At 46.8% G+C, this 23,126-nt stretch overlaps 1 protein-coding gene across 2 annotated transcripts in view; it reads left to right on the top strand.

Moving 5' to 3' along the window:
* LOC129853568 (adhesion G protein-coupled receptor A2-like) overlaps positions 1–23,126 on the top strand; it is a 64,473-nt gene that overhangs the window by 35,637 nt on the left and 5,710 nt on the right. For both annotated transcript variants that reach the window (XM_055919736.1, XM_055919735.1), the window contains exons 4-19: positions 15,802–15,873; positions 16,881–16,952; positions 17,061–17,132; positions 17,448–17,611; positions 18,683–18,896; positions 19,107–19,271; positions 19,377–19,575; positions 19,769–19,918; positions 20,087–20,248; positions 20,336–20,536; positions 20,869–21,058; positions 21,198–21,409; positions 21,562–21,689; positions 21,783–21,906; positions 21,987–22,135; positions 23,029–23,118. In XM_055919736.1, coding sequence (XP_055775711.1) covers positions 15,802–15,873; positions 16,881–16,952; positions 17,061–17,132; positions 17,448–17,611; positions 18,683–18,896; positions 19,107–19,271; positions 19,377–19,575; positions 19,769–19,918; positions 20,087–20,248; positions 20,336–20,536; positions 20,869–21,058; positions 21,198–21,409; positions 21,562–21,689; positions 21,783–21,906; positions 21,987–22,135; positions 23,029–23,118 — 2,364 coding nt within the window. The remainder of the gene's footprint in view (positions 1–15,801; positions 15,874–16,880; positions 16,953–17,060; positions 17,133–17,447; positions 17,612–18,682; positions 18,897–19,106; positions 19,272–19,376; positions 19,576–19,768; positions 19,919–20,086; positions 20,249–20,335; positions 20,537–20,868; positions 21,059–21,197; positions 21,410–21,561; positions 21,690–21,782; positions 21,907–21,986; positions 22,136–23,028; positions 23,119–23,126) is intronic.

Here is a 23,126-nt window from a genome sequence, read left to right as displayed (position 1 = left end):
GAATGGGGCCAACTCTTGCCTGTGTATGTCTAGGAGGCAGCAGTTTTGGAGGAGGGGTGGGGGGAGATGGTGCTTAAGCGATATTAGTTCCACATGCGTCTCTGAGCTGCCACCAATGAAGTGAACAAGCTTTTCCAAAATGTTGGAAGAAAGACAAATATGGTAATTTGCTGCAGTTGTTAGCTTGTTAGTACCTACCTATTGGAGCTCAACACAGACATGACAGGTCTGAAAAAAGAGAAAAATCTGCTGAAACTGCTTGACCCTCTTATGTGAGCTAAACCGGACTAGAACACTCCTGTGTGACAGTGTTCTTACCTTCTTCTTACTCTCTCTACTAATCAAAGTTAGAGCCTCATCTATTCAGTCTTAGTTTGATCATCTTTATGACCTGTATTGTTAGATCGGGTGTAGCTGAGATTTGATTAGTGGTATGGGGCTTTGGCAAACTAGAGGCTTGGGCAGAATTGTTTGTTTGATGTAAAATGAGATGGTATTACTTGTTTTTGCAAGTGCAGACAAGGCCCCCCAGAATGCCATGGGATTTGTGAGGTGGGTAACCTGAGCTTGCCCACTAGCAGGCTAGTGTACCTGGGACAGTGGTAAAACCAGTAGGAGGTAGGGGTGGAGCAGGCTTGCAGTGCTAAAACTCTGACATAGTGAGAGAGACACAGAACAAGAACCCCCCCCCCCCCCCCCCCCCCACACACACACACACACACACACACACACACACACACACACACACACACACACACACACACACACACACACACACACACACACACACACACACACACACACACACACACATACACACACACACGTGTTGTAAATCACACAGGACTCATTTCACTCCTCTGCTCAGACCCCAGACCTCCACCAGCCCTCTGACACACTGCACTGGAGGTCTGCTCTCTCATCTTGTGCTCCACACTTTGTAATTGAGCATTTCACGACTTACAATAAAAAATGAGCTCATGGGAAAACAACTATTTTCATATTAAAATATACCAACTTGATATAATAAAAATCAAACTGGGCAAAGATGGATAGATGTGAAGTAAAAAACCACAACTGCAAGATTCATTTAGCTTTTTGTCCACCTACTGTGCTGCTCCCCCTGCGAGTTGCTATGTTGTTTTGTTTTGTCTCTAACTTGGTCACCGTTCAGGTCTTTCTCATTATTTCCAGCCTGTTGTCGACATGTGCTTGTCATTTGGTCCAGTGGCGAGCAGTTACTCATATATGTGGTCAGTGCTGTAGAAGCCAGCCCAGCTAGCACATTTGGTTCCTTGGAAGTTGTAGGAACGTACGTTAATGTTTTCCCATTGGTCCTGGGAACAAAGCCATACGTTTCCTGAACGGTAAAATGTTCTGAGCACAGAAGTTAACATTTTGTCTGTTCTGCGTTTTAGGTTGCAGGCAGGTTCTGAGAACATTTTACTATGGTTCCCTGAAAGTTTTCCTGGGAGGTTTAATTAACGTTTTGAGAACATGTTTCAATAAGACTTTGAATAAAGCTGTTAGCTCAACTGTTTTGAACTCTAAGCACAGATAGGACACATGGAAATTCCTTTGCTTAGGCATTAACCATGCAAACACATTTCTTATTTATTGTGTCACTGAGATTCAAACCTATGATCTTATGTTCTCTAGCCATGGAATGAGTCCACTGCGCCACCAGGATGGAGCTAGCATGCATTTTTTTTTTGGAACTCAAAGCTGTTCATTTTAGTCCATTCAACCAGACCCCAATAAAATTGAAACAAGCACTCATTAAAATCAGGTGTAGCCAATTAGTGGGTGTGGTTAACACACCTTAACATACTTAACAGATAGAGGATAGTTTTGTTGATCCTGAGAACTGAAATTCCAACAGAAGAACATTGTTTCTTAACATTCTCTGAACGATTTGAGAACATTACTTTATATAGAACCATGAAGAAACCTGTAGGAAATGTTATGCTGAAGTACTGAAATTCCCACCTCAGAAACATAACAGCTAAGATTTGTATGTGCTAGCTGGGTATCCTACACCATTCCCAGAACGTTGTGGGAAGGTTGTATGAAAAATAACCATAGGATAACCAAGCTGTCACCAATCTCTAAGAAACATATGGTTCTCAGAATTGTATGTGGTAGCTAGGAGCCCACAAGGGCCGGCTGAACACACACCAGGGAATAACACCACAGCAACCCCTCCCCAAAGTCAGGAGGGCAACCAGACAGTCAACTGCACCCACACTTTCAGTGGATCTCAGTCTCAACTTCAATGTCTGTCTGTGTGTGTGTCCTATTATGGGCATCCCAAACTCCTCCATGCATAATTGTAAGAAGTAGATGTCTAAACAGAAATGCTGTCCCTCTCAGCCTACTCAGCCATGTTTGAAACAGTAGTCCAAGCAGAGGCAGAGCTGAGTATAATCAGAGCTTTGCTGTTATAAGTATAAAAGCACAGCTACAGGACAGGAACCCCCTCCTCCAACCAGAGCAGAGCAGGCCACACTGTGGATTCCTCCACACAGTTAGCCCTTTCATTGGGCTAAACCTCCTCAAAGCCGCTGTTGCCTTCGTAAACTGTCATGCCACCCAAGAGCAGAGAGCAATTTAGCTATGTTTGTTTTGCCCTCTTTACAGGACATCTTCAGCGTTGCAGTGTACGACACTTAGCGTTCTAGTGTACACACATACACACATACATACACCCTCACACACACATTCTCACACACCGTTCCTGGTACCTCCACCTCCTCGCAGCACACCCTCTCTAATGGGAGCTGACGCAGGCCCTAACAAGGCTGGTCCACTAACGAGCAGGGACCTTTATGAGTTGTGGACAGATCCCAGTGGCCTGTCCTGCACTGATTTGAGGCGAGGTAATGAGAATAATGAGCAGAGAGGGGGTCTGGCTCCTGTCCAACCGGGCCCCACTGCACCATGGGACACAGGACAGCCAGGGCATAAGGGTCCCTCATTACCAGGCTGCTCACCCTACAGGGAGAGATGGAGCACAGAAGTGGAGAGGGAGAACAGAGGGAGATAGAGTGGATAGGTGCAGGAGCAGGAGCACTGTGGTGGACAGGTAAGGAAGAGCTAAGTTAGCTGCATGGGATTGGGTCTGCCAAGCAGGATGGGGACAGTTCACACACTTGAAAGATGTCCAAAAAACCTCACTTTTGGACGTGATTCTTCCGGAACCTATACATTTCCTTCATAGCCATTTATAGCTATTCTAACCATGGTTCAAATCAAATCTAATGTTATTGGTCACATACACATGGTTAGCAGATGTTAATGCGAGTGTAGCGAAATGCTTGTGCTTCTAGTTCCGACCGTGCAGTAATATCTAACAAGTAATCTAACAATTTCACAACAACTACCTTATACACACAAGTGTAAAGGAATGAATAAGAATATGTACATATAAATATATGCATGGTTTGTGTGTAAGACATGTTTGGTTCGCAGTAGGCCTGTTTTGCCTCCTTTTCCCTTCACTTCCTGCATAGTTAAAGCAACGTCAGCTAAGAACAGGAAATGCACACTGTTTGTGATGTATATAGAAGGCTAAGAATGAGGGGACTTTTGCATTGAAACTCCTGGTCATCATAAGTCAAGAAAGGCATGGGAATTTGCAGATGTGGAGAGGGAGAGTTTGGCAGAGGGTTAAAGTCCTTGATAACATTGAAATAAGTCTACTGTGTCTCTGAAATACTGTGTCCTATTCATTCATATTTACCCCGATAACATCAGTTATGTAAAGTAGAGGCAGGAACTTCTCAAGCTGTGCTTGAGCCCTGCTGAAACAGACCTTGAAATCGTCTCTGCCATTCTGAGAAGTTAGGGTTAGGAACTAGGCCAACTTAAACAATTTTACCATACGATGCAGGGGAGGAGACGAGATGGCTAAAGATAGTATGAAGGCTGTTGGTGAAAGAGAGTGAGTGCACCAGCGGTTTCCCTTATATATTGAACAACAATATAAACCCAACAATGTTAAGTGTTTGTCCCATGTTTCATAAGCTGAAATAAAAGATCCCAGAAATGTTCCTGATGCACAAAAGGGTTATTTCCCTCAAATGTTGTGCACAAATGTGTTTACATCCTTGTTAGTAACCATTTCTCCTTTGCCAAGACAATCCATCCACCTGACAGGTGTGGTATATCAAGAAGCTGAATAAACAGCGTGATCATAACTCAGGTGCACCTTGTCCTGGGGACAATAAAAGGCCACTCTAAAATGTGCAGTTATGTTACACAACACAATGCCACAGATGTCTCAAGTTTTGATGGAGCATGTAATTGGCAAGAATGTCCACCAGAGCTGTTGCCAGATATTGAATGTTCATTTCTCTACCATAAGCCACCTCCAATATTGTTTTAGAGAGTTTTGGCAGTAATCCCAACCGGCCTCACAACCACAGACCATGTGTATGGCGTTGTGTGGGTGAGTGATTTGCTAATGTCAACGTTGTGAACAGAGTGCCCCATGGTGGCAGTGGGGTTATGGTATGGGCAGGCATAAGCTACGGACAACAAACACAACTGCATTTTATCGATGGCAATTTGAATACACAGATACAGTGGGGCAAAAAAGTATTTAGTCAGCCACCAATTGTGCAAGTTCTCCCACTTAAAAAGATGAGAGAGGCCTGTAATTTTCATCATAGGTACACTTCAACTATGACGGACAAAATGAGAAAAAAAAATCCAGAAAATCACATTGTAGGATTTTTATGAATTTATTTGAAAATTATGGTGGAAAATAAGTATTTGGTCACCTACAAACAAGCAAGATTTCTGGCTCTCACATTTTATAAGACACCTGTCCACAACCTCAAACAGTCACACTCCAAACTCCATTATGGCTAAGACCAAAGAGCTGTCAAAGAACACCAGAAACAAAATTGTAGACCTGCACCAGGCTGGGAAGACTGAATCTGCAATAGGTAAGCAGCTTGGTTTGAAGAAATCAACTGTGGGAGCAATTATTAGGAAATGGAAGACATACAAGACCACTGATAATCTCCCTCGATCTGAGGCTCCACCCGAAGATCTCACCCCGTGGGGTCAAAATGATCACAAGAACGGTGAGCAAAAATCCCAGAACCACACGGGGGGACCTAGTGAATGACCTGTAGAGAGCTGGGACCAAAGTAATAAAGCCTACCATCAGTAACACACTACCCCGCCAGAGACTCAAATCCTGCAGTGCCAGACGTGTCCCCCTGCTTAAGCCAGTACATGTCCAGGTCGGTCTGAAGTTTGCTAGAGAGCATTTGGATGATCCAGAAGAAGATTGGGAGAATGTCATATGGCCAGATGAAACCAAAATATAACTTTTTGGTAAAAACTCAACTCGTCGTGTTTGGAGGACAAAGAATGCTGAGTTGCATCCAAAGAACACCATACCTACTGTGAAGCATGGGGGTGGAAACATCATGCTTTGGGGCTGTTTTTCTGCAAAGGGACCAGGACGACTGATCCGTGTAAAGGAAAGAATGAATGGGGCCATGTATCGTGAGATTTTGAGTGAAAACCTCCTTCCATCAGCAAGGGCATTGAAGATGAAACGTGGCTGGGTCTTTCAGCATGACAATGATCCCAAACACACCAACCGGGCAACGAAGGAGTGGCTTCGTAAGAAGCATTTCAAGGTCCTGGAGTGGCCTAGCCAGTCTCCAGATCTCAACCCCATAGAAAATCTTTGGAGGGAGTTGAAAGTCCGTGTTGCCCAGCAACAGCCCCAAAACATCACTGCTCTAGAGGAGAACTGCATGGAGGAATGGGCCAAAATACCAGCAACAGTGTGTGAAAACCTTGTGAAGACTTACAGAAAACGTTTGACCTCTGTAATTGCCAACAAAGGGTATATAACAAAGTATTGAGATAAACTTTTGTTATTGACCAAATACTTATTTTCCACCATAATTTGCAAATAAATTCATTAAAAGTCCTACAATGTGATGTTCTGGATTTCTTTTTCTCATTTTGTCTGTCATAGTTGAAGTGTACCTATGATGAAAATTACAGGCCTCTCTCATCTTTTTAAGTGGGAGAACTTGTAGTTGGCTGACTAAATACTTTTTTTGCCCCACTGTATACCGTGACGAGGTCCTGAGGCCCATTGTTGTGCCATTCATCCGCCTCCATCAGGTCATGCTTCAGCATAGTAATGCACAACCCCATGTCGCAAGGATCTGTACACAATTCGTGGAAGCTGAGAATGTCCCAGTTCTTCCATGGCCTGCATACTCACCAGACATTGACTATGTTTGGGATGCTCTGGATCAACGTGTACGACAGCGTGTTCCAATTCCCGGTTATATCCATAAACTTCCCACAGCCATTGAAGAGGAGTGGGACAACATTCCACAGGTCACAATCAACAGCCTGATCAACTCTATGCGAAGGAGATGTGTTGCGCTGCATGAGGCAAATGGAGGTCACACCAGATACTGACTGCTTTTCTGATCCACGCCCCTACCTTTTTTTAAGGAATCTGTGACCAACAGATGCGTATATCTATTCCCAGTAATGTGATATCCATAGATTAGGGCCCAATGAATTTATTTCAATTGACTGATGTCCTTATATGAGCTGTAACTCAGTAAAATCTTAGAAATTGTTTCATGTTGTATTTATATTTTTGTTCAGTATATAAAGTTGTTTTCTTTAGTGGGGGAGGTGAGCATTATTTCCACAGAGGCTAAGCAAATGACCTTGATGAGTGGGAGCAGTGCAGAGGTGGGCTCTGCTTTGCTATGTAAATCCAGTGGTGGCTGTGGCCGTGGCCAGGAGCCCTGCCCTCTAAACCCCTCTGGACACAACAGAGCAGAGTCCATATCCAGGCTGAAGGAACGCTCTAATTTAATCTGTCCTCCCCAAAACAACCTGAACTCCTGGCTGGAGCAGCTAGAGACGGCTGGACATGGGACTCTCATTTCGCACTATTCAAACAAATGAGCGTTTGTGTTGTACTTTCTCCTCCATACGGTTTTGAATGGCCCCTGTGAGGCAACGGTCACTTAATGAGTGTGTGTGACATGAGGGTTTGAGTAAGGAAGGGGTTAAGCGTGCTAGAGAGTGGAAACAGAAGGGGGGGGCTGTTGGAGTTGATAGACTCCAGATGTGTCTGGGAGATAAACTGAAGGAACGGGGAGTGTTTGCATTGCAAGCTTAACCTAATCGTGGCTCTAGGCGTTTATTGAAATGGCGAGCAAGCCCTCTCATAAGCTCATTACTAAACAGAATTCCTTATATACCAGTGGTTCTTGAAGGCACATGCAGCAAACCTGACATGATTTCAATGGCTTTTTCCTTCACAAGTTTCTCCCTGTTCCCTTCCCCCCACTTCCATTCTCACTCCTTTTCTGCTTTCCTCTTTGCATCTACCGGACGGTCCCACCCCCCCTTTCTCTCACTACTCCTCTATTCGCTGTAGTCCGCCCACTGGATGCATATTCACACATCGCCCATGATTGCCCTCCTTTTCATTGATATTTTGTATGAACAGCATTGTTTGCCAGTTCGCTGGTAGAGTTGGCCCACTCCCAACCCTGAATGGAGTATTTCCAAACTACTGTATGCAAGCTCATTGGAAGAGAGATAGAGGAGGTGGCCTAATGCTGGCTTTGTTTTTGTCTGCTTTTTAAATACATTTATGGATTTACTACACTTTCATAATCTTTTTTTTAGGGGGGGGGGGGGGGGGGGGGGCTTCTGATCATTTACTGTTGAAAACTATAGAATATGAGCTGGCTGGTGTTTAGGACGAATATCTCCATACTGTTATGATAGTTCTACACAGAGGGACAGTTGTTCATGAACAAACAGCAAATTAAATCACCCTTGCATTAAACATGAATGGGCTCTACATTGGTGACGTAAAGTGAATTGTGGTCAATTCCTGAGTCTTTCCTGGTTGAAGTTGTGTATAACAGTGTTGCTACCAGGACCTCATGCATACTAATTGCAATCAAGAAAACAGCCAAAGTGGGCATCACCTCCTTTTTGTCATCTAGCCCTGTTCCTTCCAGAACTCAGAGTTGGAGACAGTAAGTCCATGGTTCCAGAGTTTTCCTTGGCAGAATCATCTCCAGTACACCTAGCAGCAGACTGTGGAAACATATAATCAACCTAGGAAATGTTACACTTCAAATAAAAGTATAACATGACTATTTCAGTCCTTTCATCCTTTCCCCAACTAGCGTGCAGTTGGTACCACAGTTTAAATTAGTGCCAGTCTTGGCCAGAGCTGTGGCCATTTTCCTTCAGGACAGTTCCCTCTAGAGCTCTGTGGCATGACATGGTTGAAATTACCCAGTGTTGGAAGAGGCTCCTTCTTAGTTGCACCCAACATCAGATGTGCCCATATGTACCTTCAGGTGAAGCACTATTTACCATGAGGATTTTAAATCACCTGGATGTTTTTTAATGGTATTTCTAACTGAGGGTTGTGTGTGTGTGTAACGCTCGTCTTCCTCCTCTTTTGAGGAGGAGTAGTAGGAAGGACCGGAGGACCAATGAGCAGCGTGGTAAGTGTCCATATTTTAATAAAGAAATAGAACACTGAAACAAAAACAACAAAGTGAACGAACGAAAACGAAACAGTCCCGTATGGAAAAACACAGACACAGGAACAATCACCCACAACACACAATGACAAACAGGCTACCTAAATATGTCTCCCAATCAGAGACAACGACTGACACCTGCCTCTGATTGAGAACCATATTAGGCCAAACACATAGAAACAAAATAACAAAGAAAAGGGAACATAGACTACCCACCCAACTCACACCCTGACCATACTAAAACAAAGACATAACAACAAAACTAAGGTTTTGGACTGAGGAGCGCCTCTGGACTGAGGGGCGCCTCTGGACTGAGGGGCGCCTCTGGACTGAGGGGCAGCTCCGGACTGAGGGGCAGCTCCGGACTGAGGGGCAGCTCAGGCGGCTCAGGCGCCTCTGGACTGAAGGGCGGCTCAGGCGCCTCTGGACTGAAGGGCGGCTCAGGCGCCTCTGGACGGAAGGGCGGCTCAGGCGGCTCCTGACTGAAGGGCGGCTCAGGCGGCACAGGACAGACGGGCGGCTCAGGCGGCTCAGGACAGACGGGCGGCTCAGGCGGCTCAGAACAGACGGGCGGCTCAGGCGGCTCAGGACAGACGGGCGACTCAGGCGGCTCAGGACAGGAGGGTGGCTCAGGCGGCTCAGGACAGGAGGGCGGCTCAGGCGGCGCTGGACAGGCGCTGGACAGGAGGGCGGCTCAGGCGGCGCTGGACAGGAGGGAGACTCAGGCGGCTCAGGACAGACGGGCGGCTCAGGCGGCTCAGGACAGATGGGCGGCTCAGGCGGCTCAGGACAGACGGGCGGCTCAGGCGGCTCAGGACAGGAGGGTGGCTCAGGCGGCTCAGGACAGGAGGGCGGCTCAGGCGGCTCAGGACAGGAGGGCGGCTCAGGCGGCGCTGGACAGGAGGGCGGCTCAGGCGGCGCTGGACAGGAGGGCGGCTCAGGCGGCGCTGGACAGGAGGGAGACTCTGACAGCGCTGGACAGACGGGAGCACCTGGAGGAAGGAAACGGAGAAACAGCCTGGTGCGTGGGGCTACCACCGGAGGTCTGGTACGTGGAGGAGGCACCGGATAGACCGGACCGTGGAGGCTCACTGGAGGTCTCGAGCACCGAGCCTGCACAACCCTACCTGGCTGGATACTCCCCGTAGCCAGGCCAGTGCGGCGAGGTGGAATAGACCGCACTGGGCTGTGCTGGCGAACTGGGGACCCCATGCGTAGGGCTGGTGCCATGAACCCTGGCCCGAGGAGACGCACTGGAGACCAGATGCGCTGAGCCGGCTTAATGGCACCTGGCTCAATGCCCACTCTAGCCCGGCCGATACGAGGCGCTGCTATGTAACGTACCGGGCTATGCCTGCGCACCGGGGACACCGTGCACCTCACGGCATAACACGGTGCCTTCCCGGTCCACCTCTCTCCACGGTAAGCACGGGGAGTTGGCTCAGGTCTCCTACCTGACTTAGCCCCACTCCCCGTGTGCCTCCCCCAAGACATTTTTGGGGCTGCCTCTCGGGCTTCCAGCCGCGCTTTCGTGCTGCCTCCTCATACCACCGCCTCTCGGCTTTCACTGCCTCCAGCTCTGCCTTGGGGCGGCGATATTCTCCTGGCTGTACCCAGGGTCCCTTGCCATCCAAGATCTCCTCCCAAGTCCAGGAGTCCTGAACCCACTGCTCCTGGGTACCACGCTGCTTGGTCCGGTTGTGGTGGGTGATTCTGTAACGCTCGTCTTCACAACAAAGTGAACGAACGAAAACGAAACAGTCCCGTATGGAAAAACACAGACACAGGAACAATCACCCACAACACACAATGACAAACAGGGTACCTAAATATGGCTCCCAATCAGAGACAACGACTGACACCTGCCTCTGATTGAGAACCATATTAGGCCAAACACATAGAAACAGAATAACATAGAAAAGGGAACATAGACTACCCACCCAACTCACGCACTGACATACTAAAACAAAGACATAACAACAAAACTAAGGTCAGAACGTGACAGTGTGGCCTCTTTTGATTGAATTTTCCAGAGTAATGATTGGCTAGTTTCTAATTTATCATTATTATTAGGTCATTATTGCTCATTATTGCTATGAAAGAATAGGCTGCATGCAGTGGTTAATAACTGTAGCTCTGGAATGGAGAATCAACCGACAGGGCTAAAGCAAGTGGTTTCCAGATGCACACGAGCTGACGTAGATTAGAGATCCAATCTGAGGGGAACCAGAATTTTTTTTAAAGAAAATAATCTGTGGAAGGAGCAGGAAAGCAGGAAATTAGTAGAAAAACAAGACCTCGGCAGATCCTGGTTTCCTGTTTTGGGGGGAAGGTAGGAGTAGGTTTTGGGGGCTGTGTTACAGAGCCCCCATTGTGAGCAAGTGTGTTGAGGAGTGGGGGGGTATAGGGGGCCGATTCTACTCAATGCCGAACCCCTCAACCCCACATCCCCACCTGCCCCTCCCTACAGGGGAAAAGCAGCTCGTAAAAAAAAAGAGAAACTGTAAAAATAAACGAGCAAGGGCCTCTGTTCTGGAGACACCAACGAGACAGGAAATGACACGCGGCACAAAAATGGTCTCCACTGACCTCTGGTGCCAGTTAACCATTCAGTCCATTTCTCTTTTTTCTCTCTGTCTCACGCCGCACACCCAAACAAACGCTTGTTTCATACCGTGGTTTTTGATTGTGTGAACTGTGTTGTGCATCGCAGCTAAGTACAGTATAGAACATGGGAAATGGAATGTCCTTTCTCTCTACTTATAAAAAACCTGTCCCTAATCGAGTGAAACAGGAAATTCTTGATTCCAGTCTGGCGATAATAAGTGGCCGTTCCCTGGCTTCAGTCCTTCTCACAGCATTCCCCAGGGCTATGGTCTGAACAATGTCAATGGAGCACTCCCTCCCCTGCCACTGTGGGCCTGATAATGGAGCACTCCATCCCCTGCCACTGTAGGCCCGATAATGGAGAACTCCCTCCCCTGCCACTGTGGGCCTGATAATGGAGAACTCCCTCCCCTGCCACTGTGTGCCTGATAATGGAGCACTCAACAGTCTGGAGCGCTATACAGCAGTCGTCTTAATTATAACCCTCTTTCTGCCCTGCGAGCACGTCGCTCCTCTCTCCTCCTCTCATCTCCCCTCCTCTCCTTTCCTGCCTGGGCCCCAGGTGCTTGTGCCCCGTCCCGTCCCAGACAGGAATGACTCTTCAGAGCAGCAATAGATGTGCCCCATTGATCGGGAGAAGACTTGGAGAAAAAAATATAGTCTTTAATGGCAGATCCTGGTGTCAGGCCCAGCTGAAGTAAACAATGGCTCTTTTTAGACTGGCAGTGGGTTGGATGCTATCAGGGCCCAATCATATGGGCCACGTGGTGCAGGGATAAAGCACTGGGCTCAGAGGGATGTTGGTTACAAATCAATTTGAGGACCAGTTATTTATTTTGAACAGTAAAAAAACATGTTGATGCTGTCTGGCCAAGGTACTACTGCCATACATCATTTAGAAGTGAGGCTTGTGAATATCATATCAGAAGTTAGATTTTCAATTAATTTCTAATATGTTTGTGCTGCAACTATAAGGGATGATAAGTGGGAGTGGGAGAGAGTGGAGAAGAGTCAATATAAGGGAGGGAATTTACTACAGAATTTACTGGTTTTGTTGTTGAGATGCCAATGATAAGAACATACCCACCATCAAATATCAGATTAATATAGGACCTAAGGCTGCAATTCCATGCCATTATGTTTCAAGGTGAAATACAGTACCTTGAGGATATGCATTTGAAATTCCTTCAGACATTGTGTATGCTGCTCCTCTTCTCTGTTGACAGCTGCTGTCATCAGTGTGAGGGCCAGTGAGTTGTGAAGTCGTAGCCTGGGAGAGTGCTGCCTCAGAGGGCAGAGGGGAGTCATTGCCTGGGTGTGTGGCCTGCATGGGTCTGCATGGGGCTGGGGCTGCTGGCTCTGTTGACTCTGGTGCTCTCCTCCACATTCCCCAGCTCAGTGATAAGAGAGTGTATCGGAGTGCCCAACTGTTGATATTCATAGGCCTAAAGCACACATTGCTCTGCCCCTTTTGGAGATGTGAATGAAAGGGCAGATTGTGGAGAGTACAGATATGTGGGTGCATATGGAACTTGATTTTATCTCAAGACTTTTGTTGACATATTGGGCATCAGATTCATCTTCTGAGAGTGCTGAGAATGCTGAGTGCTGAGAATGAGAGTGCTGAGGCTTAAAGGAAAACTCCACCCCAAAACTATCTGTTGGTATTTATTTCATTAGTCCATTGTCAATATAGTCCCAAAATGTTTTGCATGTCAGTAATCAAGTTCTCAAGACATATAACTTTCAAAATACATAGATACGCGATGATGCATTTTGCATCATATGATGCTGCATTTTAAATGCATCATATAAATGCATCATATCGTATTTAGAAAATTAGATATGAAAACTTGATTACTGGCGTTTTCCTTTAAGAGGACCCAAGTACTTGACTGCCTGTGTGTCCATGTGGTACAGAGTGTGTGTCTATGTGGTACAGAGTGTGTGTCTGTGTGGTACAGAGTGTGTGTCTGTGTGGTACAGAGTGTGTGTCTATGTGGTTCAGAGTGTGTGTCTGTGTGGTACTTCCTCCCTTATGGTGACTACTGTGTCTCAGACACACACTTACTGTACCACACACACACACATTGTGCCATAGAGATATATTAGCTTTGTGCTACATACTGCACACCAGACACACTACCGTGCTAAAGACACACACTCTGTACCACATAGACACACACTCTGTACCACACAGACACACACTCTGTACCACACAGACACACACTCTGTACCACACGGACACACACTCTGTACCACACAGACACACACTCTGTACCACACGGACACACACTCTGTACCACACAGACACACACTCTGTACCACATAGACACACACTCTGTACCACACAGACACAAACTCTGTACCACACAGACACACACTCTGTACCACACAGACACACACTCTGTACCACACAGACACACACTCTGTACCACACAGACACACACTCTGTACCACACAGACACACACTCTGTACCACACAGACACACACTCTGTACCACATAGACACACATCATATGTGTGTGTCTGAGACACAGTAGTCACCATAAGGGAGGAAGTTGTGGGCAGTGCCCCGTCTTTCATCACGGTGTTAATGAGACCCGGGACACGCCAGGCCGGAAACATTATCATTGTTCTCCCCGCCCTGGTTAAGAGCTCCAGCTAGGCTTCTGACTCTCTCTCTCTTTCTCTCTCACACACACACACGCACACGCGCACACACACACACACACACACACACACACACACACACACACACACACACACACACACACACACACACACACACACACACACACACACACACACACACACACACACACACACACACACACACACAACACAGACCAACACGTTGTAATTTGCACTCTCATACACTCAGATGTTTTCTCAATGCAAGGGATTTCTTGCCCTCTCTCTCTCTCCACACATGCTGACTACTGTTTGTAGGTCAGTGTTGAAGCACATGCCAAACAGATATGGGAAGTTAACATAGTTCTGTGAGCGCTTTTGTCAGGGGAAAATTCCACATCTGTAAAAAGCAGTGAAGTTGTTGCATCAGTGGGCTGGCATACTGTGCTGAAAGATCTGGTCTGCTCTGTCTAAGGCTGTCTGCCTTACTCCTTTCAGATAGACACATCTGTCTCTGGTCCACTCAGTCACAGCCAGAACAACACTACACGAGACCAGGTCCATCATTATGTGCTGGCTTAGATCATTCTGATATGAGTAATGACCAAAACAGATCCTGACCAATGAAACCCCTGCCTGTATCTCAATTTGTTCTAGCCATACATCACCTCTCTCTCTCTCTCTCTCTCTCTCTCTCTCTCTCTCTCTCTCTCTCTCTCTCTCTCTCTCTCTCTCTCTCTCTCTCTCTATCGCTCTCTCTCTCTTTCTCTCTATCGCTCTCTCTCTCTTTCTCTCTATCGCTCTCTCTCTCTCTCTCTTTCTCTCTATCGCTCTCTCTCTCTCTCTCTTTCTCTCTATCGCTCTCTCTCTCTCTCTCACTCTCTCTCATATTTACTGGAACCCATTCTCAGAATTAATCTCCCCTGATTTGGTCAAAATAGCTCATCTCTTGGACGGAGGACAAGAGTGGGAGAGGAGATGTCTGAGGTTTGAGGTGGCTCTCATTTTATTAAATGGTGTGAGGCGGTGTGGTTAGGAAAATAGATCTGAGATAATGCATTGTGAGATAGTGGAACAGAAAGACCCTGAAGGTTCAGGCTACCACAATGGCATGCTGGGAAGGATTGGAATGGGGGGGTTGATGTCTGGGAGCTTCTGTAAGGAAATCCTCCTCTGTGACTGTTCCTTTGGGAGCAACCGTTTTTCATGCTGTAGGAACACAGATCACATTGCCTCCACACATCAGCCTTGTCCTGCCTGCAACCCTTTGTCTGATGACCTTCTCCAACATTGCTATTCCCACCTGACCAATAAAGAGCCTCCCTGAGTTTCAGAGGTTAATTCTCCGGCAGCTCTGACTACGGACGGAGAAGGGCATGTGGCTGAGTGGTTTAACACATGGGGCATGGCTGGGCAAGGCACGGGAAGAGTGTGGGGTGAAATGTGGTGGGTAGTATGAAATTAGATCTTCAAAGCCAGTCAAAGAAATCAATATTTATGGTTTGGCAATAGCCAGAGTAACTTTATCGGGGGAAGAGTTGCTTTCAAACTATTCGATTCCTGCTATGTTTTCTTTGGTGAAGTTTTTGCATCCTTGCTTGACCCAAGCCCAGATGGCTGTTGGGGTAAGATTTCCAAACCATCTGAATGCAGATATATCCTTCTGTGTCTGACTGGCGGGGTCATGTTTGGGAAATAGGTATCCACTCCCAGTCATTTTAAAGAAACCACTGTATTGGGGATCCAGGCTGAATATTGTGTCCAGCTATTCACCGTTCATATTTACTAAGAATTTCTAATGAACCCCTGGTGATTGCCCTACCTGTAACCTTAGTTTGGGGATGTTATGGGCCAATGTTTCAACTAATTCTGTGCAAGGCCCTAGGTCTCCTCATTGCCATTTTGTCTAATGTCAAATGTCTGTTTCATTGCCATGCAGTCTAATGTCTTGTGTAAAATATATATTTCTCCCTCCCCTCAGAGACCTTAGGAGCAACCTCATCAGCACCATCATGCCTGGAGCCTTCCAAAGTTTATCTGATCTTCGGAAGCTGTAAGTGTTTATGGGCTCTGTTTTCATTATGTGCGTTGTAAACAGTGATATTGCATAAAAAACGTTTTTAGTTGCCACAGTTTTCCAATTTTTTTTGTAAGCAGCACACATAGTCATAACCTTTTATGATACAGGTCATACCATACCATATCTTTTCAGTTTTATTGTCATCATAAAAGCCTGGCTGGCTCAGCTATATGTTGTGGATAACTGTGTTCAGTGTATATGCTGGTCTGTGCTAATCTCTGTGGGGCCTGGGATGACATGTCTGGTGCCCTGCTCTGCCGCCATGGAAACCTCAGGACCGCGCAGAGGCTCCTCACACATCATTGGATGTGACAGGGCAGCAGTTTGCGACCGCTTGTTGCTCACTCATTGTGTGTTTGGACCGTGAGGTCTGGTTACGTCGCGGTCGGCTCCGGTACTCTGCCCTGCTCCGCATGACTCTTTTCCCCTCCCTGTACTGCTTGTGTTTTCCCTGCAAGGTCTGGGGCTTTTCAAAACAAACAGGGAGAGATAAACACACGCTCTCGGCTGGGTTGTGTCAGGGAGACAGTGGAACAAGGCCCTCTCTGACACTGTCCTTATACCATGCAGACACAGCATGCAGGGGCTACAGAGTACTTTTGTGCCGTCTTTGGTGATAAGGCTTTACAGGAAGCTTCATGGTCTGTCGATAAGGAACATTCACAAGTCATTAGTGTTGCAAATCCTGCTGTGTTACACTCTGGCTAGCTGTATGAATGGAAATTGTGAAAGATAGGCCTACAGACCAAGAAAGCCTCTTTGGATAATACTTTGTTATTGTAAACAAATGAAAATAAGAAGCGAAAGTCTATTGGCCAATGTGCTGGAGAAGGCAGTCTTTCCCAATGAAATCACAAAAACAACATGCAGTATCAAGATAGCCCAATCTGTACTTTCTAAACTATCTTGATAAACCTATAAGCTTAAGAAATTACCATGATTCACCGCTGTGCCCTCACTCTCTGTGTTATCTCTCCTAGTGACCTGTCCAACAACCGCATTGGCTGCTTGACTCCAGACATGTTCCAGGGACTCACCAACCTCGCCAAACTGTAAACAGGCTAAATGACTATTCATTGAACACATCCTAGTGTAGTATTGTGGGTACTGTACCTAGTACAGTGATTGTGATTGAGCATCTGTCTGTTTTCTGCTGTTAGGAACCTCTCTGGAAACATCTTATCTACCTTGGACTCGGGGGTCTTTCAGGAGCTCCCCTCTCTTAAGCTAGTGTGAGTACAGTTCTCTGCTTGTAACAGTCATCACCTTTGTCCCTGTTTGCTCCAGACAGATGTTTGTATAAACTTAGTAAGCTGTATGAAAGAAATCTAGGCAATCTGATCACATTATTCTCCCTATAGGCTTAGTTCAAGCAATGGATAGCCATTTGTCACATCTGACATGTTGATCCTATAATGTAGCACCAGAGAATACTGTAGATATTAACTGATGGGCAACATGTGCCATTAGAGGGAAAGTGCACCCGCTCCTCAGTGTAATCTCCCATGATGAATGGTATTGTAAAAACCCCTGCTTTTTCTCACCAGGAACTTCAACTCTGACTTCCTGTCATGTGACTGTGGGCTGCGCTGGATGCCAGGTTACTTTCGCACCAGTACAGCGCGGCTGGGGGACGAGACAGTCTGTGCCTATCCCAAAAGCCTCCATGGAAAGCCTCTGCGTGGACTGAGGGAAAGTCAGCTGAGCTGTGGTGAGTGTCTGACAGGAAATGTAATGCATATGAATGAGATGGTTCACCACTATCCCCCCTCAAATAGTATGAAAACTTGAGAATGTGAATGACAGAGTAATTATTTTCTCATCATGATATTGTTTGTAGATGTCCCAAATCTATTAGGTAGTTGTACAGTATGTGAAAAATAAGAAGCTGTGAGTGACCATTAAATTAAAAAAGCGGTTCAATTGAAAAGCAAAATACCATTGTTTTGATATCTCTAATGGTCTGCTGTCTATAGTATTCGTGCAGGGAAATCGAGTTCCCTTTCCTCTTCCACTCAGTGGGTTTATTTCCTCTTCTACTCAGTGGGTTTATTTCCTCTTCCACTCAGTGGGTTTATTTCCTCTTCTACTCAGTGGGTTTATTTCCTCTTCTAATCAGTGCATTTATTTCCTCTTCCACTCAGTGGGTTTATTTCCTCTTCTACTCAGCGGGTTTATTTCCTCTTCTACTCAGTGGGTTTATTTCCTCTTCTACTCAGTGGGTTTATTTCCTCTTCTACTCAGTGGGTTTATTTCCTCTTCTACTCAATGGGTGTATTTGCTCTTCTACTCAGTGGGTTTATTTCCTCTTCTACTCAGTGGGTTGTATTTCCTCTTCTACTCAGTGGGTTTATTTCCTCTTCTACTCAGTGGGTTGTATTTCCTCTTCTACTCAGCGGGTTGTATTTCCTCTTCTACTCAGTGGGTTTATTTCCTCTTCTACTCAGTGGTTTTATTTCCTCTTCCACTCAGTGGGTTTATTACCACTTCTACTCAGTGGGTTTATTTCCGCTTCTACTCAGTGGCTTTATTTCCTCTTCCACTCAGTGGGTTGTATTTCCAAGTGCATGTGCCTGTGTTGACAACTCCTCTGCGGTCTGCCTTTATGAACTGGGGCTGTCTGCATCCAATATTCCTAAAAAAACTGACTCATAATGCCTTCCTCATAAGCATTAAGCTGAGGTTGAGTAATGAGAGAGCAGCAGAAATAACCAGAGTGATTTGTTATGGTCTCATCTGCCTTCCCTTCCCTTGACTGTGCTGTGTTACTCTCCTCACTCAGATGGGCCTCTGGAGCTGCACACCCTGTCTCTCCTGCCCTCCCAGCGCCAGGTGGTCTTCAAGGGGGACCGAATGCCCTTCCACTGCACTGCCGCCCTGGTGGACAAAATCACTGCGATGCACTGGCGCCACAACGGCCAGCTGGTGACCTCTGACCCTGAACAGGGCATCAGTCTGGAGGCCAGTGTGGTGCATGACTGCACCTTCATCACCAGGTAACGTTACAGTACTGAGGGGTCCGCTCCCAGCACTCAAATGTTTCATTTTATTGCGATCCTCAGTTGTTTTATTTTCACTTATTTATTATAAAGGTTTAAGTGAAATATGACACTGTTTGTTTAGTTTCTGCTGACAGGACATGCGGTTTAGTGTGCTGTGCTGTATGTGGTGATGGCAGTGAATGATGTGCTGTCTCCTCGGTACAGTGAGCTCATCCTGTCCAACGTGCATGTGGAGGCCAGTGGAGAGTGGGAGTGTGTGGTGGCCACTGGGCGGGGCAACACTTCCCGCAGTGTGGAGATAGTGGTGCTGGAGAACAGTGCCTCCTTCTGTCCGGAGGAGAGAGTCACTAACAACCGGGGGGAGTTCAAGTAAGGAAGAAAACAATAATTCCCCCCTCCAGAAACAAAATCCACAATAAAAACAGACTTTCTGATTAAACATGCTTCCTCATTATTTTTGGGTGTGGTTCCTAGGTGGCAGAAGACCCTGGCAGGTATCACCTCCTACCAGTTCTGTCTCCAGCTGCGCTACCCCTCCCTGTCCATGGGGGGTGGTGTGGTGCAGAAGCAGGCATCACGCTACTGTGACCGCTCAGGGAGCTGGGAGGAGGGAGACTATGACAACTGTCTCTACACTAATGACATCACACGGGTCCTACACACCTTCATCCTGGTCAGTGCCAGAGGCTGTGCTTGGGCTGTCCCAAATTAATTTAGTCCAGTACCTATAAAATCAAAGTATGATACATGTCTTATGGTAGTAATATGGAAATAGCCTGAAAGGTAAATGTGTAAAAGTAACAAAACATATAAATTATGTTTTGTTACTAAACAAATAATTATACTATCGCTCCCTCTTTTTCCAGATGCCCATCAATGCCTCTAATGCGGCCACTCTGGCACGTCAGGTGCGTACCTACACTGTGGAGGCATCCGGTTTCACTGACACCATGGACGTGATGTACGTGGCCCAGATGATGGAGAAATTCATGGAATATATCCGACCACTGAGAGAGGTAGGGCGATGAGATCTTTATACCCTCAATGCATGTCTTTGTGGTTTTATGTTGTGTCTTTTGACTTGATTCCCTTGTTTCTTTCTGCCCCCTGTGTTTATGTGAATACCTGTTTTTGTATGTGTCTGACTCTATCCTCATGTTTTTACATGTGTATGTATGTGTCAGCTGTCAGAGATGCTGGTGGACATGGGCAGTAACCTGATGCAGGTGGATGATCAGATCCTGGCCCATGCCCAGACAGAGAAGAGAGCCTGCAGCTCCATAGTCCATTCTCTGGAGACCCTGGCCTGGCCCCAGCTACACAGCCATGCCCAGGACCTCTCCATGGTACTGTCAAAGTTGAGCCTGTTTTTATGTACTAGAATTTTGATTTAAAGGTTGAATTATAATAAAAGTTGTTTTTTCCCTACAAAGATCTCCAGGAACATTGTGATGGAGGCCCACCTTATCCGTCCGGCCCACTTCACTGGAATGAGCTGCACAGCCTACCAACGCCGGGAGACCTTGTTAGGCAACCTGGGCATGGAGGGGGCAGAGCCCACCCACGAACAGCAGCTCCGCTTCCGCTGCACCACTGGCACACACAACACCTCCCTAAACAACTTCCCCATGAAGGTGAGCAATGTCTCCTTCTCCCTCACCCAGACCTGAACCTAACCTCACCCACTAACAGGACTGTGGTTGTGTGTCTGTGGTACAATGGCAGACAGTGCATACGGTTGTCATTAGAGGGAACACACCTCAGTTTGTGACCTACTGGAGATGGCATGGAACCGCATTTAGCACAGTCATTTACAACAGCTGACATGAAAGAGGGAGAAAATCCTAAGGTTTTAGATTTTGTAATTTAGTGTTTGAACTTTCTGTTTCCTATTCCATTGAGATAATATTGCCAAATACATTTGAAAGTAGGAAAGTAAAGGATCTCCCTCCCTCCCTTCTTCTAGAATGCTGTAGCCCTGGCCTCTGTGGTTCTTCCTGCCTCTCTGTTCCCCCCGGACGCCCCGTCAGACTGTAAGCTCCAGTTTGTGGCGTTCCGTACTGGGAGGTTCTTCCCTTTCTCTGGGAACTCTAACGGTCCTGGAGAGCACGTCCGCAGACACAGTATCAATAGCCCAGTGGTCTACGTAGGCCTGGGTGAGGGAACTGGCTGTTTGGAGCAGTTATTATACTATTATTACACAATTCATCTCATTCACAGAGACGGGTCAAAACATGTCAATTTTTTATTATAAAAAAATTGCTGGTGATGGTTATCTCCTCCTTTGTTTGGCAGACGGGTGCAGTCTGTGGAACCACTCGGAGGCTATCCTGGTGTCCCTGCGTCACTTGACCCCAGGCAGCGAGCCGGTGGCGGCCCACTGGAGCTTACAGGCACTGCTGCAGAAGCAGGGTGGGTGGAGCCAGGAGGGCTGCCAACTAGCCCACACTGACTCTGCCACCTCCACCCTGCGCTGTTCTGTGCTCAGCAACTACGCTGTGTTGCAGGTAGGGCATCCTGGGATCACTCACTCTCAGATATACATGGTGGATGTAATGTAATGATGACTGCACTGGAAGAATGTTCTCTTCTCACGATCTCAGGATCTTATACCAAGCCCCACAGTGTGGTCGTTGCATTCGTATTTTTTTTTTCCTAGGAGGTTCCTGACTTCCCCCACTCCCCACCCATGTCAGTGAGGGTGCTCCACCCTGTGGTTTACACCTGTACTGCAATCCTTCTCCTCTGCCTCTTCACCATCATCATCACACACATACTACACCACAGGTACAGTGTGTTTGCGCGTGCATGCTTTATTATCTGACATAACCCACTGTCTTTTTTTCACTGCTAATGTTCATCTTTGTTTTCCTCCTGTAGTTCTATAAATATATCCAGAAAGAGCTGGCACACCTTACTCAATACCTGCTTCCACATCGCTATGACCACAGCTGTGTACGCAGGAGGCATCACCCTGACCAGCTACCCAATGGTGTGTCAGGCAGTAAGTACCTCTCCTCTCAGACCCAGCTTAGGCTCTCTACGTGTGGTGTGTGACGGCTGACCCGGTGTGATTTGTGTCAGGTGGGCATCGCTCTACATTACTCCTCCTTGTCTACTCTGCTGTGGATTGGTGTCAGCGCCAGAGTCCTCTACAAAGAGACTGTCTGGAGGATGCCACGGCAGCCAGAGGGAGAGTCTAATGTTCCCCCTACTCAGCGGCCTATGCTCAGGTCAGTGATGTCATCAGGGTGAGACAGAGTCGACTTTTATATGAGAAGGTTGTGAGTCATTGCCAAACAGGTCAAAGGTTGAATTGGGAGCTCATCGTGGGGTGCTATTTTAAATGACTGTATTCATGTGAACAGACACCCAAACTGTGTCATATCAAAGACCACCATTGTGTTTAGAAGCAAGGCTCTTCTGTTTTAGAAAACCTTGGAGGGAAAAACAGTAGACTACAAATAAGGCACAAAAGAGCGGTAGTGACAGATGCAGAGAGCTGAGCCCAGAGCGGGGGAGGGGAGGAGAATACGAGCGAGGGATAACAGAGGTTGAGGAGAATATTGTAAATCTGGGCTGGGTGATGGAGGGGGCGTACTGTCCCCTCATTACTGCGCCACTCCCCTCCTCCCCATGTTCCGTTCTGCCCTAGTGCTCCCTGGCTGGGATCATGCACTGTACTGCTGACCTCTCTGGTTTTCCCAAACCCCTTTGTCGACCACCGCCGCATGTGGTCAGCCTTCCAATGACACCTGGCCCTTTGATAAATCACAACCCCGCTGCAGCCTACTGCCCGTTGTTACACTGTATCAGCTAGCTGCCCAACTAACAGTTCAGTTCAGCTCAGGAGATCACAGACAACTAGCCTAGGGATCACTACAGCTGTGTGAAGTGTATGCTTGCTGAAAGAAAAAACAAAGGAGCAAAGACCCTAAATATCATATAGAATACACAGAAACTATTTGTCATACAGTTCTTGGGGTTTGGTTGTTGTTTCCAATATTATAGACTTGTATCTCTCATATGATACTTCACTTCTAAATAAGTTCACTGTTATTCACTGTTACTTCCTTTTCATACAAACTTCTTTGATCCATCTAATTTGTGTTTTTCCTGAATACAGGTTCTATCTAATAGCTGGTGGTGTTCCTCTCATCGTATGTGGCATCACTGCAGCTGTCAATGTCAACAACTATGGGGACAACAACCCTTAGTGAGTGC

The sequence above is a fragment of the Salvelinus fontinalis genome, chromosome 4 (assembly GCF_029448725.1).
Source record: "Salvelinus fontinalis isolate EN_2023a chromosome 4, ASM2944872v1, whole genome shotgun sequence".
NCBI lineage: Eukaryota > Metazoa > Chordata > Actinopteri > Salmoniformes > Salmonidae > Salvelinus > Salvelinus fontinalis.
This window is presented reverse-complemented; position numbering and strand designations above follow the sequence as displayed.